The sequence below is a fragment of the Ranitomeya variabilis genome, chromosome 2, assembly GCF_051348905.1.
Source record: "Ranitomeya variabilis isolate aRanVar5 chromosome 2, aRanVar5.hap1, whole genome shotgun sequence".
NCBI classification, from domain to species: domain Eukaryota; kingdom Metazoa; phylum Chordata; class Amphibia; order Anura; family Dendrobatidae; genus Ranitomeya; species Ranitomeya variabilis.
In genome coordinates this window covers 144198381-144216188 of record NC_135233.1, presented here as the reverse complement: position 1 = coordinate 144216188, position 17808 = coordinate 144198381, and the positions used below count along the sequence as shown (strand labels likewise).

Here is a 17808-nt window from a genome sequence, read left to right as displayed (position 1 = left end):
GTTCCCTTTGTAATGAGACGCAGCACAGATGTCAAGAATCCCACCTTGGTGCTGGGTGCAGCCTCCTGAGCGTTGTTATTTGCTGTACAGGAGTCTGCGCTGTCGTGTTATCCCCTGGCCTAGCGCTGTTAGCGCTGCCCATCTTCTGGCATCATGTAATGTCGGCCGGTGCGGTTCGCGATGACCATGAATCCCAGCCCCGCAGTGTCTTAACATTGTTAAAACACTGCGGGGCTGGGATTCAGGGCCTGGCGCAGCACATATGTTGGCCTCTCACACTCGGGTCCTTACACCCGCTTCAGACTGTGCGGCGTCATCTGATCCCTTATCGCATGCCACGGCCATGAAGCCGCACAGTCCGAAGAAGGCGGAAGGAGAGGAGGGACAGGCGAACTGATGCACTGATCCTGCCCATGAATCACACCCTCGCAGTCCCAATAAATAAGACACCGAGGGGCGTTGTGTGGGTCAGGGCGGCCGCAGAGGCGCAGCCAGCCAAACAATGATGCCAGAAGACGGGCAGCGCTACCAAGGGGGTTGCAGCGTGTCATTACAAAGGAAAGTCACACCACCGGGACGGTTAAATGGTCACACAGAGGACACATTTCAGACGTGTTTTCAGTTCCACATGTGCGAGGAGAATACGTTTCTGAGCCACCTTGCACACATGCAGCATTACCGCTGTACAAGGTGGCTGGATAACGTAAAAACGCCTGGGGGAGGGGGGACAGGTTCCCTTCAATTTCAGTTCTTGTGTCTGCGTGGCGGTCGCAGGACACGATGCCGGCTGCACAGCAGGGGAACAGCTGGCGGTGCTGAACCCCACTGACACATTGGCTGGTGTTTTTCTCTGTGCAGCTAGCACATCTGGGCCCCAACTGGCGGTTTGTTAGAGCCCAGGGTCAGCAGGAGGAGGAGGAGCAGGAGCAGGGGGAGGGGAGTGTAGGCCGAAGCCTGCACTGGCGGCAGCTTTGGGTCTGTTGTGCCTGCGTGGCGGTCGCAGGACACGTTGCCGGCTACACAGCAGGGGAACAGCTGGCGTTGCTGGACCCCACTGACACATTGGCGAGGTGTTTGGCTCTGTGCAGCCAGCACTTCCGGACAGCAACTAGCGGTGTTGGAGCCCGGGCTCTGCAGGGGGAGCAGAGTGTAGGCCGAAGCCTACTTGAACCAATTTCAAAGGTAACCTTTAACCCCCCCTCAGGGGTTAGAAAGTAGAAGAGCCACAGCTTATGCAGCAGTAGTGCTGCACAAGTCAAAGGTTGCTCTTTTAATTTTTCTCCTTGCACACGCTGAATGAAACACGTATAACATTTAGCCCTTTATACAGTCAAACTGTGTTGGAGGCGCGAGTTCCCTTTGTAATGAGACGCAGCACAGATGTCAAGAATCCCACCTTGGTGCTGGGTGCAGCCTCCTGAGCGTTGTTATTTGCTGTACAGGAGTCTGCGCTGTCGTGTTATCCCCTGGCCTAGCGCTGTTAGCGCTGCCCATCTTCTGGCATCATGTAATGTCGGCCGGTGCGGTTCGCGATGACCATGAATCCCAGCCCCGCAGTGTCTTAACATTGTTAAAACACTGCGGGGCTGGGATTCAGGGCCTGGCGCAGCACATATGTTGGCCTCTCACACTCGGGTCCTTACACCCGCTTCAGACTGTGCGGCGTCATCTGATCCCTTATCGCATGCCACGGCCATGAAGCCGCACAGTCCGAAGAAGGCGGAAGGAGAGGAGGGACAGGCGAACTGATGCACTGATCCTGCCCATGAATCACACCCTCGCAGTCCCAATAAATAAGACACCGAGGGGCGTTGTGTGGGTCAGGGCGGCCGCAGAGGCGCAGCCAGCCAAACAATGATGCCAGAAGACGGGCAGCGCTACCAAGGGGGTTGCAGCGTGTCATTACAAAGGAAAGTCACACCACCGGGACGGTTAAATGGTCACACAGAGGACACATTTCAGACGTGTTTTCAGTTCCACATGTGCGAGGAGAATACGTTTCTGAGCCACCTTGCACACATGCAGCATTACCGCTGTACAAGGTGGCTGGATAACGTAAAAACGCCTGGGGGAGGGGGGACAGGTTCCCTTCAATTTCAGTTCTTGTGTCTGCGTGGCGGTCGCAGGACACGTTGCCGGCTACACAGCAGGGGAACAGCTGGCGGTGCTGAACCCCACTGACACATTGGCTGGTGTTTTTCTCTGTGCAGCTAGCACATCTGGGCAAAAACTGGCGGTGTTAGAGCCCAGGGTCAGCAGGAGGAGCAGGGGGAGCGGAGTGTAGGCCGAAGCCTGCACTCGAGCAAGTTGAAAGGAAACCTTTAACCCCCCCCCCCCCCAGGCGTTTGTAGCTGAAAGAGCCATTGTGTACAGCACTAATGCTGGAAAAGGTAAACTTAGCTCTTTTAATTATGGTCCTTGTACATGCGGAACCTAACATTTATGAAATGTGTCCCCTCACAGCGTTAAACCGTCCGGTAGGTGGAACTTTCCTTTGTCGTGTGACGCAGCACAGCCATCATTTTTACCCCCTTGGCGCCGTGCGCCCCCTCCTCAGCGTTGTTTGAATCTGTCCCGGAGCCTGCGCTGTTAGGTTAGCCCTTGGCCATGCACACATGTTGCGCTGCCCGTCTTCTGACCTCATTTGGTGTCAGGCTGGCTGCGCCTGTGCGGGTGCGCTGGCCGAGATCCCGCCTCGCAGTGTCGTGTAATGTAATCCCACCGCGGGCCTGTGATCCGTGCCCGTGCGCAGTGCATATCCTCTCCTCTCACTCCCCTCCCTACGGCTTTTTCAGACTGTGCGGTGTCACGGCCGTGGCATGCTATTAGGGACCAGCTGACATCGCACAGTCTGAAGGAGCCGTAGGGAGGGGAGTGAGAGGCGAGGATATGCACTGCGCACGGGCACGGATCACAGGCCCGCGGTGGGATTACATTACACGACACTGCGAGGCGGGATCTCGGCCAGCGCACCCGCACAGGCGCAGCCAGCCTGACACCAAATGAGGTCAGAAGACGGGCAGCGCAACATGTGTGCATGGCCAAGGGCTAACCTAACAGCGCAGGCTCCGGGACAGATTCAAACAACGCTGAGGAGGGGGCGCACGGCGCCAAGGGGGTAAAAATGATGGCTGTGCTGCGTCACACGACAAAGGAAAGTTCCACCTACCGGACGGTTTAACGCTGTGTGGGGACACATTTCATAAGTGTTTGGTTCAGCATGTGCAAGGAGCATCACAAAAAGAGGCACTTTTTCCCTTTGCATCATTACTGCTGCACAAGGTGGCTCCTTCAGTAACAAACGCCTGGGGGGGGGGGGGGGGCAGGTTCCCTTACATTTAACTTGTTGTGCCTGCGTGGCGGTCGCAGTACACGTTGCCGTATACACAGCAGGGGAACAGCTGGCGGTGCTGAACCCCACTAACACATTGGCGAGGTGTTTGGCTCTGTGCATACAGCACTTCTGGACGGCAACTAGCGGTGTTGGAGCCCAGGGACAGGTGGAGGAGGAGGAGGTTGGAGGAGGTAGGAGGGATTGCCACACACACAGCAGGGGAACAGCTGACGTTACTGAACCCCAATAACAGAGGAGGGACTGTTGACTGTGCGTACAGCACTTCTGGACGGCAACTAGCGGTGTTGGAGCCCAGGGGCAGGTGGAGGAGGAGGAGGTTGGAGGAGGTAGGAGTGATTGCCACACACACAGCAGGGGAACAGCTGACGTTACTGAACCCCAATAACAGAGGAGGGACTGTTGACTGTGCGTACAGCACTTCTGGACGGCAACTAGCGGTGTTGGAGCCCAGGGACAGGTGGAGGAGGAGGAGGTTGGAGGAGGTAGGAGTGATTGCCACACACACAGCAGGGGAACAGCTGACGTTACTGAACCCCAATAACAGAGGAGGGACTGTTGACTGTGCGTACAGCACTTCTGGACGGCAACTAGCGGTGTTGGAGCCCAGGGACAGGTGGAGGAGGAGGAGGTTGGAGGAGGTTGGAGGAGGTAGGAGTGATTGCCACACACACAGCAGGGGAACAGCTGACGTTACTGAACCCCAATAACAGAGGAGGGACTGTTGTCTGTGCGTACAGCACTTCTGGACGGCAACTAGCGGTGTTGGAGCCCAGGGACAGGTGGAGGAGGAGGAGGTTGGAGGAGGTAGGAGTGATTGCCACACACACAGCAGGGGAACAGCTGACGTTACTGAACCCCAATAACAGAGGAGGGACTGTTGTCTGTGCGTACAGCACTTCTGGACGGCAACTAGCGGTGTTGGAGCCCAGGGACAGGTGGAGGAGGAGGAGGTTGGAGGAGGTAGGAGGGATTGCCACACACACAGCAGGGGAACAGCTGACGTTACTGAACCCCAATAACAGAGGAGGGACTGTTGACTGTGCGTACAGCACTTCTGGACGGCAACTAGCGGTGTTGGAGCCCAGGGACAGGTGGAGGAGGAGGAGGTTGGAGGAGGTTGGAGGAGGTAGGAGGGATTGCCACACACACAGCAGGGGAACAGCTGACGTTACTGAACCCCAATAACAGAGGAGGGACTGTTGACTGTGCGTACAGCACTTCTGGACGGCAACTAGCGGTGTTGGAGCCCAGGGACAGGTGGAGGAGGAGGAGGTTGGAGGAGGTTGGAGGAGGTAGGAGGGATTGCCACACACACAGCAGGGGAACAGCTGACGTTACTGAACCCCAATAACAGAGGAGCGACTGTTGACTGTGCGTACAGCACTTCTGGACGGCAACTAGCGGTGTTGGAGCCCAGGGACAGGTGGAGGAGGAGGAGGTTGGAGGAGGTTGGAGGAGGTAGGAGGGATTGCCACACACACAGCAGGGGAACAGCTGACGTTACTGAACCCCAATAACAGAGGAGGGACTGTTGACTGTGCGTACAGCACTTCTGGACGGCAACTAGCGGTGTTGGAGCCCAGGGACAGGTGGAGGAGGAGGAGGTTGGAGGAGGTTGGAGGAGGTAGGAGGGATTGCCACACACACAGCAGGGGAACAGCTGACGTTACTGAACCCCAATAACAGAGGAGGGACTGTTGACTGTGCGTACAGCACTTCTGGACGGCAACTAGCGGTGTTGGAGCCCAGGGACAGGTGGAGGAGGAGGAGGTTGGAGGAGGTTGGAGGAGGTAGGAGGGATTGCCACACACACAGCAGGGGAACAGCTGACGTTACTGAACCCCAATAACAGAGGAGCGACTGTTGACTGTGCGTACAGCACTTCTGGACGGCAACTAGCGGTGTTGGAGCCCAGGGACAGGTGGAGGAGGAGGAGGTTGGAGGAGGTAGGAGTGATTGCCACACACACAGCAGGGGAACAGCTGACGTTACTGAACCCCAATAACAGAGGAGGGACTGTTGACTGTGCGTACAGCACTTCTGGACGGCAACTAGCGGTGTTGGAGCCCAGGGACAGGTGGAGGAGGAGGAGGTTGGAGGAGGTAGGAGTGATTGCCACACACACAGCAGGGGAACAGCTGACGTTACTGAACCCCAATAACAGAGGAGGGACTGTTGTCTGTGCGTACAGCACTTCTGGACGGCAACTAGCGGTGTTGGAGCCAAGGGACAGGTGGAGGAGGAGGAGGTTGGAGGAGGTAGGAGTGATTGCCACACACACAGCAGGGGAACAGCTGACGTTACTGAACCCCAATAACAGAGGAGGGACTGTTGACTGTGCGTACAGCACTTCTGGACGGCAACTAGCGGTGTTGGAGCCCAGGGACAGGTGGAGGAGGAGGAGGTTGGAGGAGGTAGGAGTGATTGCCACACACACAGCAGGGGAACAGCTGACGTTACTGAACCCCAATAACAGAGGAGGGACTGTTGACTGTGCGTACAGCACTTCTGGACGGCAACTAGCGGTGTTGGAGCCCAGGGACAGGTGGAGGAGGAGGAGGTTGGAGGAGGTAGGAGGGATTGCCACACACACAGCAGGGGAACAGCTGACGTTACTGAACCCCAATAACAGAGGAGCGACTGTTGACTGTGCGTACAGCACTTCTGGACGGCAACTGGCGGTGTTGGAGCCCAGGGGCAGGTGGAAAAGCAGAGGAACACAATGTAGGCCGAAGCCTGAGAAAGTCGAAAGGGAACCTTTAACCCCCCCCCAAGGCGTTTGTAGCTGAAAGAGCCAGCTTGTGCAGCACAAAAGATGCAAAAGGAAAAGGTGGCTCTTTTCATCATGCTCCTTGCAAACACAGAACTAAACACTTATAAAATGTGTCCCCTGAAGCCGTGAAACCGTCCCGGAGGTGGGACTTTCCTTCGTAATATGACGCAGCACAGCCATCATTCCTACCCCCCCGCCGCCGTGCCCCGGCTCCTCAGCGTTGTTTGATTCCGTCCCGGAGCCTGCGCTGTTATGTTATCCCGTGGCCAGGCACACTTAGCGCTGCCCATCTTCTGACATCATTTGGTGTCAGGCTGGCTGCGCCTGTGCGGCCGCGCTGGCCGAGAGCCCGCCTCGCAGTGTCTTCTGATGTAATCCCACTGGGGGCCTGGGATCCATGGCCATGCGCAGTGCATATCCTCGCCTCTCACTCCCCTCCCTACGGCTTCTTAAGACTGTGCGGTGTCACGGCCGTGGCATGCTATTAGGGACCAGCTGACACCGAACAGTCTGAAGAAGCCATAGGGAGATGAGTGAGAGGTGGAGGTTCAGATATGCACTGCGCATGTCCATAGATCCCAGGCCCCCAGTGGGATTAAATCAGAAGACACTGCGAGGCGGGCTCTCGGCCAGCGCGGACGCACAGGCGCAGCCAGCCTGACACCAAATGATGCCAGAAGACGGGCAGCGCTAAGTGTGCCTGGCCACGGGATAACATAACAGCGCAGGCTCCGGGACGGAATCAAAGAACGCTGAGGAGCCGGGGCGCGGGGCCGGGGGGGTAGGAATGACGGCTGTGCCGCGTCATATTACGAAGGAAAGTCCCACCTCCGGGACGGTTTTACGGTATCAGTGGACACATTTTATAAGTGTTAAGTTTTGCGTGTGCAAGGAGCAAAACCAAAATAGCTACCTTTTTCCTTGTGCAGCATTACTGCTGCACAAGGTGGCTCTTTCAGTAACAAACGCCTTGGGGGGGGGGGGGGACAGATTCCCTTACATTTCAGTTGTTGTGTCAGCGTGGCGGTCGCATGACACATTGCCGGCTACACAGCTGGGGATCAGCTGACGTTACTGAAACCCAATAACACTGGGTCGTATGTTTTGACTGTGCAGACGGCACGTCTGAGCCTCAACTGGCGGTGTTGGAGCCCAGGAATTTAAGTTCAGGTGGTAGAAAGATGAACACAACAGGAGACCTGGATAACGTATACAGTGACCTAATTATTTAATCAGGAGGAGGAGTGGCAAATTCCGGCGAGATCCAGGCCTTGTTCATTTTCAGGAAAGTAAGCCGGTCAACGTTATCGGAGGATAGTCGCATGCGACGGTCAGTTAGTACACCACCTGCAGCACTAAAGACACGTTCCGATAATACACTGGCCGCAGGGCAAGACAGCACCTCCAATGCATACTGGCTTAGCTCTGGCCATGTATCCAGCTTTGAGACCCAAAACTTGAAAGGGGAAGAGCCGTCTGGGAGTACAGCAAGAGGGCAAGACATGTAGTCTGTCACCATCTGACGGAACCGTTGCCTCCTGCTGACTGGAGCCGTCTGTGATGGTGTAGACTTTTGTGGCGGGCACAGAAAACTGTGCCACAGTTCGGCCATACTGGTCTTGCCTTGGGCAGAGGCACTGCTTCTGCTCCCTCTTTGTGCAGAGCCTCCACCACGGCCTGGACGCACTGAGCTGCTTTGGAATGCACTAGCAGCACTTCTCTCAGTTGGAATGGAGAAGATGATGGAACTGACCAGTGTGTCTTGGTACTCCCGCATTTTTCGCTCCCGGTTCAACGGTGTGATGAGGCTTTCTACGTTGTCCCGGTAGCGAGGATCGAGGAGGGTGAACACCCAATAATCAGACATGTTGAGAATGTGGTCGATGCGGCGGTCGTTTCTCAGGCACTGCAGCATGTAATCCACCATGTGCTGCAGACTGCCAACTGCCCAAGAAACGCTGTCCCCTGCTGGAGGCGTGATCTCTGCCCGCTCGTCATCACCCCACCCTCGCTGTACACACTGAGTACTGGACAATTCGGTAACTCCCTCCTCTGGACGGATGTCTTCCTCCTCCATTGACTCCTCCTCATCCTCCTCACAAACGGTCCCCTGCCTACGCGTTTGTGAGGAACCACGTGGCGCTGACTGTCCAGAAGATGATGGAAATGGTGAATCCTCATCCTCCACCTCTTCCACAACATCATCCCTTAGCGCTTGCAGTGATTTTTCAAGCAGGCAGATAAGGGGGACAGTCATGCTGACTAGTGCATCATCTGCACTCGCCATCCGCGTGGAATAATCAAAGGGACGCAAAACCTGGCAGACGTCATTCATAGTGGCCCACTCTGTGGTTGTGAAGTCTGTACGGCGCTGACTGCGACTTTTTTGCGCCTGAAGCAGCTGGTACTCCATTACAGCTTGCTGCTGCTCACACAACCGCTCCAACATATGTAACGTGGAATTCCACCTGGTAGGTAGGTCACATATGATGCGATGTTCCGGCAGGCGGTGTCGGCGCTGCAGAGCCGCAATGCGCGCTTTTGCCGTGCTGGAACGCCGCAAGTGAGCACACTCTAGGCGGACCTTGTGCAGCAGTGCATCAAGATCCGGATAGTCCCTCAAAAAGCTCTGCACGACCAAATTGAGCACATGTGCCAGACATGGGATGTGAGTGAGGTTGCCGAGGCCCAGAGCTGCCACCAGATTTCGGCCATTATCACACACTACCATGCCTGGCTGGAGATTCGCTGGCACAAACCACACATCGCTCTCCTGCTTGATGGCATTCCAGAGCTCCTGCGCTGTGTGGCTACGATTCCCCAAGAAAATTAATTTCAAGACGGCCTGTTGACGTTTGGCCACGGCTGTGCTCATGTCGGTCGTAACAGGTACACGTTCATCACGGGTCCATGTGGAGGTGGACTGTGACGGCTCCTGCAGCGATGATTCTGAGGAACTGGTGTAAGAGGAGGAGTCAATGCGTACAGAATGGATTCCTGCAATCCTTGGAGTGGGCAGGACACGTCCTGCGCCACTCGCACGGTCTGTACCCGGCTCAACGACATTAACCCAATGGGCAGTGAGGGAAAGGTATCGCCCCTGTCCATGTTGACTGGTCCACGCATCGGTGGTGAGGTGGACCTTGCTACTGACGGCGTTCAGTAGCGCGTGTTTTATGTGTCCCTCCACATGCTTCTGCAGGGCAGGGACGGCTTGCCTGCTGAAGTAAAAGCGGCTGGGCACATTGTACTGTGGGACTGCCAATGACATCAAGTCACGGAAGCTGTCAGTCTCCACCAGCCTGAATGACAGCATTTCCAGTGACAGAAGTTTGGCAATGCCTGCAGTCAGAGCCTGTGCACGTGGGTGGTTTGACGAGAAAGGCCGCCTTTTCTCCCATGCCTGTACTACCGATGGCTGTAGACTGGGCTGGGAGTGTGTGGATGACTGGGAAAGTGGCGCTGCGGGTGGAATTACAGCGGGTCTCTGGACAACAGGGGCAGAGGTTCTTCCACGGCGATCCTGGGAGGACGCCGAACCAGCTGCGTGTGAGCTAGAGGAAGAGGCAACACGAGCTGAAGAGGTGGTAGCTGCCGCTGTTGGTTGGCCTACCTCTTCAGTGTGTTTTTCTAACTCCGCCGGGTGCCTGTTGCGCACATGTTTCCACATGTTCGAGGTATTGAGGTTGCTGACATTTCGACCTCTTTTGACTTTTTGATGACACACGTTGCATCTGACATAGCAAATGTCATCTGCAACTGTGTCAAAAAAGGACCAGGCACTGCAAGTCTTGGGAGCGCCCTTTTTGGCTTTTGGAAGAGACATGCTCCTAACGGGTGCCAAAGCGGAGGCTGCAGGATCCGCAGTCTTCCCCCTCCCTCTCCCTCTTTGGGCCGTACGGGGAATCTCTTCCTCAGAGCTGCTCCCACCACCTTCCTGTCCCTCACGCCAAGATGGGTCGAGGACCTCATCATCTCCACTACCCTCTGCCCCCAACTGCTCCTCCTGGGTAGTCTCAGCAGCAGAGCACGCACCAGTAAGTGGCACCTGAGTGTCATCATCAGCTGATGCGGCCTGCGATGTGGTGACCGGAGCCACTGGCCCACCCGCCTCTTCAGAGGAAGACAGAAAAAGCTGTTGGGCATCACTGCACCCTGCCTCTTCTTCCATTTCTCCAATGCTGCTTGGCTGGCCCCCTGTTTCCAAGCCAAGAGATTCAGAGAACAGAAGTAGAGACGGCTCCTGTCCTGGGCTCTCTGTCTGCCTGGGCAATTTGGCAGGTGGTGAAGAGACAGATGGCTGCTCTCCAGTGCTCTGTGTCTGAGAGGATGTGGCACTAATGGAAGTTGATGCATTAGCTGCCATCCATCTGACAACAGCTTCAATTTGTTCTTCACGCAGCAGCGGTGTACGGCGCTCGGACACAAAGCTTCGCATGAACGACTGTTGCCTGGTGAAAGTGGGTGCTGATGAGTCACCGGTGCCCGCAGCAGGCACAGAATCCCCACGTCCCCTCCCTGCTCCGCGACGGCTCCCACGCCCACGTGCCTTACTCACTGCCTTCTTCATCTTGGTTGACTGATAAAGATAAGCAGAAAAGTACTAACGGATTTGTGTGCTTATTCCTGAGCAACTCCTCCTAACAGGTATAAGAAGCACTAATTATCTAAAGTGTGGACTAGACTTTAATATGAGCTAATGTGGCCTACACAAATGTAAAGTGGTGTAAATGGTGTGTTTGGTGAACTTTATTATTTATTTATTTTTTGGGGGCTGAACTGACAACAGATAGAGCTGCAGTCACACGGAGACCGTGCAGACAGCCGTAAACGGCGCTGCAAGGCCCAAAAACCCTCCTCTACTTTATCCTATGTAGTGTTTTTCCACAAATTAGCTGGAGACGGGTGGAAAGACACTAATAGGATTTTTTTGAATAAATTAGCAGCAGACTACACTACTTTGAAAAAAAAGAAAATTGATTTGGCGGTATGACGCAGTGAAAAACCCTGAGCTGGAGACAACCAGGCTATAGCTGCTCACAGATTACAGGGCGAGCTGCAGTCACACGGAGACCGTGCAGACAGCCGTAAACGGCGCTGCAAGGCCCAAAAACCCTCCTCTACTTTATCCTATGTAGTGTTTTTCCACAAATTAGCTGGAGACGGGTGGAAAGACACTAATAGGATTTTTTTGAATAAATTAGCAGCAGACTACACTACTTTGAAAAAAAAGAAAATTGATTTGGCGGTATGACGCAGTGAAAAACCCTGAGCTGGAGACAACCAGGCTATAGCTGCTCACAGATTACAGGGCGAGCTGCAGTCACACGGAGACCGTGCAGACAGCCGTAAACGGCGCTGCAAGGCCCAAAAACCCTCCTCTACTTTATCCTATGTAGTGTTTTTCCACAAATTAGCTGGAGACGGGTGGAAAGACACTAATAGGATTTTTTTGAATAAATTAGCAGCAGACTACACTACTTTGAAAAAAAAGAAAATTGATTTGGCGGTATGACGCAGTGAAAAACCCTGAGCTGGAGACAACCAGGCTATAGCTGCTCACAGATTACAGGGCGAGCTGCAGTCACACGGAGACCGTGCAGACAGCCGTAAACGGCGCTGCAAGGCCCAAAAACCCTCCTCTACTTTATCCTATGTAGTGTTTTTCCACAAATTAGCTGGAGACGGGTGGAAAGACACTAATAGGATTTTTTTAAATAAATTAGCAGCAGACTACACTACTTGGAAAAAAAAAAAAAAAAAAAAAAAAAAAAGAACAGTATGAGGCAATGAACCACCCTCCCTGAACTGACTACAACCAACTATGGATGGCCTATGTGGCTGCACTCAGACTGGAGAGTGGGCTGCACTCACACACACACACACACAGACCCTGCAGATCGCTGTGAAAACAGCGCTACAAGGCACAAGCAAGGTGAATAGTAGGTGAACACAGCGGTTGCTAAATTAGCCTTTGGAAAGCACAAAGAAGCAAATCGCTATCTCTAAACTGTCCCTCAGTCAGCAAACAGCGTCCTGTCACTAACTGAATTCACAGCAGAGTGATCGCAAAATGGCGCCAGCGACTTTTAAACTGCATCATGACATCATTACAGCAGCCAATCACAGCCTTGCCAGTAGTTTCATGCCCTCCATGCTAAACAGGATGTGCCCACACTTGGAATCCATCTCATTGGCTGAATTTCTGCTTTTTGAATCTTAGAACTTCCGATTCCGGTATCCGATACGCGGCAAGTATCGGAATCCCGGTATCGGAATTCCGATACCGCAAGTATCGGCCGATACCCGATACTTGCGGTATCGGAATGCTCAACACTAGCCCTGACCCGATCAAATTTGCTAATCTCTAGTCATAACCATGATACCTAAGGTCCTACAATCCCGGCACATGAGAAAAGAAAAATGGCGAATCAAAAAACTGTACATTTCTAATTGGAGGCATTTGCTAATATTATCATTATTACACCTTCTATATATTGGGATAGGATTTTAGAAATGGGAATACTCCTCTAAGTGACCCATATAACAAAAGTAACAACATTTATATTACCAGACCGATCAACGGTTGCTGATGGGCTGCGGCATTCATAGTTCGGTCAAATGGATCGAACAGTTCTGACGCAAGTATGAAGGCTGTAGCCATTTAGCGTCCACTGAATTCTATGTAAAATATCAGGAAAAGAGAAGGAACATTTCTCTTCATTTTCCTTAAGAAAATAAAAAATCAGCTTCCAGAAATCGCAAGCCGTTTTTACTATGAGCTGTAAATGTGTGGAATAAATATCATACTTCCTGGATTTAGCAGGAACATTTGATGGCTTCATTAACTTCAAGTAACTTGTATAACATTTTGTTCTAGGAAATTAAGAGTTATGTAAGTGAATACCCTTCTCTGCATTAATGGAGATAAAAAACATTTTTAAGATTTCATCATCCTCTTTCATTAACATCAGCTCCTTTGGACTAAGGGTACTGTCACACTGTGCAATTTTCGTCGCTACGACGGCACGATCCGTGACGTCGCAGCGTCGTATGAGTATCGCTCCAGCGTCGTAGACTGCGGTCACACTTTGCAATCACAGCGCTGGAGCGATGCTGAGGTTCGCTGGTTACCAGGGTAAACATCGGGTTACTAAGCGCAGGGCCGCGCTTAGTAACCCGATGTTTACCGTGGTTACCAGCGTAAAAGTAAAAAAAAACAAACCGTACATACTCACCATCTGATGTCCGTCAGGTCCCTTGCAGTCTGCTTCCTGCTCTGACTGAGTGCAGCCGTACAGTGAGAGCAGAGCGCAGCGGTGACGTCACCGCTGTGATCTGCTCTCACTTTCTGGCCGGCGCTCACAGTCAGAGAGGGAAGCAGACTGCAAGGGACCTGATGGACATCAGATGGTGAGTATGTACGGTTTGTTTTTTTTTACTTTTACGCTGGTAACCACGGTAAACATCGGGTTACTAAGCGCGGCCCTGCGCTTAGTAACCCGATGTTTACCCTGGTTACCAGCGAACGCATCGCTGGATCGCTGTCACACACAACGATCCAGCGATGACAGCGGGAGATCCAGCGACGAAAGAAAGTTTCAAACGATCTGCTACGACGTACGATTCTCAGCAGGGTCCCTGATCGCTGCTGCGTGTCAGACACTGCGATATCGTAACGATATCGCTAGAACGTCACGAATCGTACCGTCGTAGCGTTCAAAATTGCACTGTGTGACAGTACCCTAAGTGGACTTGATAGTATCATGTCTTGTTTACCACTGAGTAATTGCTGTGCTGAAGAACAATAGAAGTTAAGGCGTCATTGTGTTTAGTGCTATTGAATCGATTATATGACTTGCACAGGTGCTTCTCACTAAATTAGAATATCATCACAAAGTTAATTTATTTCAGTTATTCAATACAAAAAGTGGAACTCGTACATTTTAGATATGCATATTGCCTATTCAGAGAAAAAGGACTTGAACTCTATAGCGCCACCTATTGGAAGTAGTGATCCTACAAGTCACAATGAACCCTTTAACGAGTCTTGCAATATGACTTAGGATAAGAGCCAAATCAGTATCTCAATTCGCAGACAGTGTTTCAGGCTGTTGGCCCTAGTCATGTTGGCCCTAGAAGCATGAGAACTGATTTGGCTAGGTGAGAGGCTCTGGACTGAGGACATGGGCAGCCAGGAGATGATCTGAACGAAATGTAAGTGTTCTCTTCAACTTTAATCCCATTTTATTTGTAATTGTACTGTACATACGACACTTGTCTTTATAATATCTTTTTATACTTCTGTAAACACTGCCTACCTTTTTTTGGAGTAAAATATAAAATTACTAGCTTTGTCTCTCCTTGCTCTGTAACGTATGGTCACGTCCACTGTAGTGAAATACGCTACTAATCTGGGTTGGCTCCGGACCCGTTAATAATTAAGAAATCGCAGCTGGTGGCAGCGGAATTTGTACTGTGCGTTTGGGAGCCTTTCTAGCGACTGGCGTCTTTATAATTATTGTTCCTGCCTGAGTGGGAATAGTTATATCGCCCTCGCTGCAGTGTGCCCATTAGCCAGTACAAAGTAAGGCAATCTTTCTGGCGACTAATTATCCTAGGTGCAGTGCCCTGTCTGACCTAAGGGTAAGGGGGGCTCCAGAGAGCTGCAAGTTCCAAAACCGGAATTGGGAAGTGGGATATAGATAAATCCCCTTCAGAAGGAACCAGGGGCAACCAAATAACCCCGGTTTATGACAAATTGGTGTGAGTGGTGGGGATGATTAAGGTATCCTCCCCGTGAACCGTGACATATTATATAGAGTCATTATAAACAGAGTGATCTATTTCAAGTGTTTATTTCTGTTAATGTTGATGATTATGGCTTACAGCCAATAAAACCCAATTCATTATCTCAGCAAGTTAGAAAAATTAACAAAAAACACCTGCAAAGGCTTCCCAAGCATTTAATAGCCTATAGTTTTAATAGGCTCCACAATTATGAGGAAGACTGCTGACTTGACAGATGTCCAGAAGGCAGTCATTGACACACTCCATAAAGAGAGTAAGCCACAATGGTCATTGCTAAAGAAGCTGGTTATTCACTGAGTGTTGTATCCAAGAATATTAATGAAAGTTGAGTGGAAGGAAAAAGTGTGGTAGAAAAAGGTGCACAAGCTACCGGGATAACCGCAGCCTTGAAAGGATTGTTAAGAAAAAGCCATTCAAAAATTTGTGGGAGAGTCACAAGTAGTGGACTGCTACTGGAGTCCTTGCTTCAAGAGCCACCACACACAGAGGTATCCAGAACATGAGCTACAAGTGTCGCATTCCTTGTGTCAAGCCACTCATGACTAATAGACAACCCCAGAAGTGTCTTACCTGGGCCAAGGAGAAAAAGAACTGGACTGTTGCTCAGTGGTCCAAGGTGTTGTTTTTAGATGAAAGTACATTTTGCATTTCATTTGGAAATCAAGGTCCCAGAGTGTGGAGGAAGAGTGGAGAGGCATACAATCCAAATTGCTTGAGGTCTAGTGTGAAGTTTACACAATCATTGATGGTTTGGGAAGCCAGGTGGTGTAGGTCCACTGTGTTTTATCAAGACCAAAGTCAGCACAGCCGTCTACCAGTAAATTTTGGTGCACTCCATGCCTTCCCTCTGCTGACAAGCTTTCTGGAGATGGAAATTTAATTTTCCAGCAGGACTTGGCACCTGTCCACGCTGCCAAAATTACCAATACCTGGTTTAAAAACAGCTTCACTGTGCTTGATTGGCCAGCAAAATCTCCTGACCTTAACCCCACAGAGAATCTATGGGGTATTGTCAAGAGGAAGATGAGAGACACCAGACCCAGCAATGCAGACGAGCTGAAGGCTGCTATCAAAGCAACCTGGGGTTCCATAACACCTCAGCAGTGCCACAGGCTGATCGCCTCATGCCACGCCACATTGATGCAGTAATTGATGCAAAAGGAGCCCTGACCTAGTATTGACTGCATTTACTGAACATACATTTCAGTAGGCCAACATTTCGGATTTTAAAATTATTTTTCAAGTTGATGTTATAAAGTATTCTAATTTACTGAGATAATGACTTTTGGGTTTTCATTGGCTGTAAGTCATAATCATTAACAGAAATGAACACTTGAAATAGATCACTCTGTTTGTAATGACTTTTTGTATTGAAGAACTGAAATAAATTAACTTTTTGATGATATTCTAATTTTGTGAGAAGAACCTGTATGAGGAAAGCATACTTATGTAGTTAAATGGATTGGCCACTACTTTTTGTTGATGGGCTTAACACCTGACACCCTCGCCAATCAGCTGTTACTAGCGTCTGGAAGTTCTCGGGTGCTGCCGAAACACAACAGCTTCGTCATTTCTATAGTGACTTCAAATAATTAAGAGGTGGATTTTATTACCCGGCTGCTACTACTATGGTTTTTGTGGAGCTGATGTGTTCTCACAGTATTCGAGAACTTCCGGCCACCACTGGTAACAGCTGTTTGGCAGAGGTGGTGGGTATCACCACCACTCAAATCAGTAAAAAAAGGAAAAAAAAAAAGGTGGCCAAACTCTTTGTTGTACTATTTTGTCTACATAAAACCTGTTAGTTTATTGACTTCCATGTGAAAATTCAAGTTTGAAATCTAGGATTACAATAATAATAATAATAATAATAATAATAATAAAAACAACTTTATACTAAGAATAATGCAAAGTTTGTTTTTCTTTGGATATATACTTTAAGCTGCATGAATATAATATGGCTGTAATTTTGGGATTAAATATAACTTGGTCATGTTATATTTGTGCATTCAGGTTATAAATGGTTTTCTGGCTTCTTACAGGGATCTCCAGTTTTTGTCCATGCTGGACCATTTGCTAACATTGCACATGGCAGTTCTTCTGTGCTGGCGGACAAGATTGCATTGAAACTTGTGGGTAAAGATGGTTTTGTGGGTAAGTAATTGGCAATGATTTATTTGAGAGAATTAAAGGTGTTTTCAAGCTGATAAATTGATGTAATCAGACGGCATGAAAATAAGCAAGTTCTCAATTGACTTTCTTTTTCTACCTGCTGTAATTCTCCTACAATAACAGCTTTTATCTTTCATAGTGTACAGCTGGTTTCCAAGAAGCTTGGCCACTAGAGCCTGCCCACATTCTCCTGGAATGTAACTACTACACATTGTTGACTAAAGAGGTTAACTTCTAATAATCATGCCACCTCTCTTTGGTCTATTGATTTCTATACAACGGTTACTCACCTCCCTCCCCCTCCCTCTTAGCTTCTTTTATAAGTCTTTCAAAATCATTAGCCCCATGTCTTTCAAAGCAGGTCTCCTTATCACGCTGCTCAGAGCTGTGTGCTTATTCAAATGCTGTGTAATCTCTGCGTAAGTGCAGTGATAAGAGTAGAACTCAGCACAAACCACTGAGAATTGAATGTGTGCTAGCTGAACTTGTGCAGAGCTTTATAGTTTTACTAATGCTACAGCTCTGCTGTTCACCAAAGCTGTCATTCAAAGGAGTCCATGCCCACCAGATACCAGGAGGTAAGGAGACTGCGTTGCTCTGAACTCCTCAAGAGACAATGTGAATACCCCTTTTAATAAAAATCTTAAGTTTTCAATATGACCACTTAACTCATAACTCTCTACTTTTTTGGAAGTGA

At 50.5% G+C, this 17808-nt stretch overlaps 1 protein-coding gene across 2 annotated transcripts in view; it reads left to right on the top strand.

Annotated features, from left to right (window-relative positions):
• MTHFD1L (methylenetetrahydrofolate dehydrogenase (NADP+ dependent) 1 like) overlaps positions 1-17808 on the top strand; it is a 310972-nt gene that overhangs the window by 152989 nt on the left and 140175 nt on the right. For both annotated transcript variants that reach the window (XM_077283047.1, XM_077283048.1), the window contains one exon: positions 16982-17093. In XM_077283047.1, coding sequence (XP_077139162.1) covers positions 16982-17093 — 112 coding nt within the window. The remainder of the gene's footprint in view (positions 1-16981; positions 17094-17808) is intronic.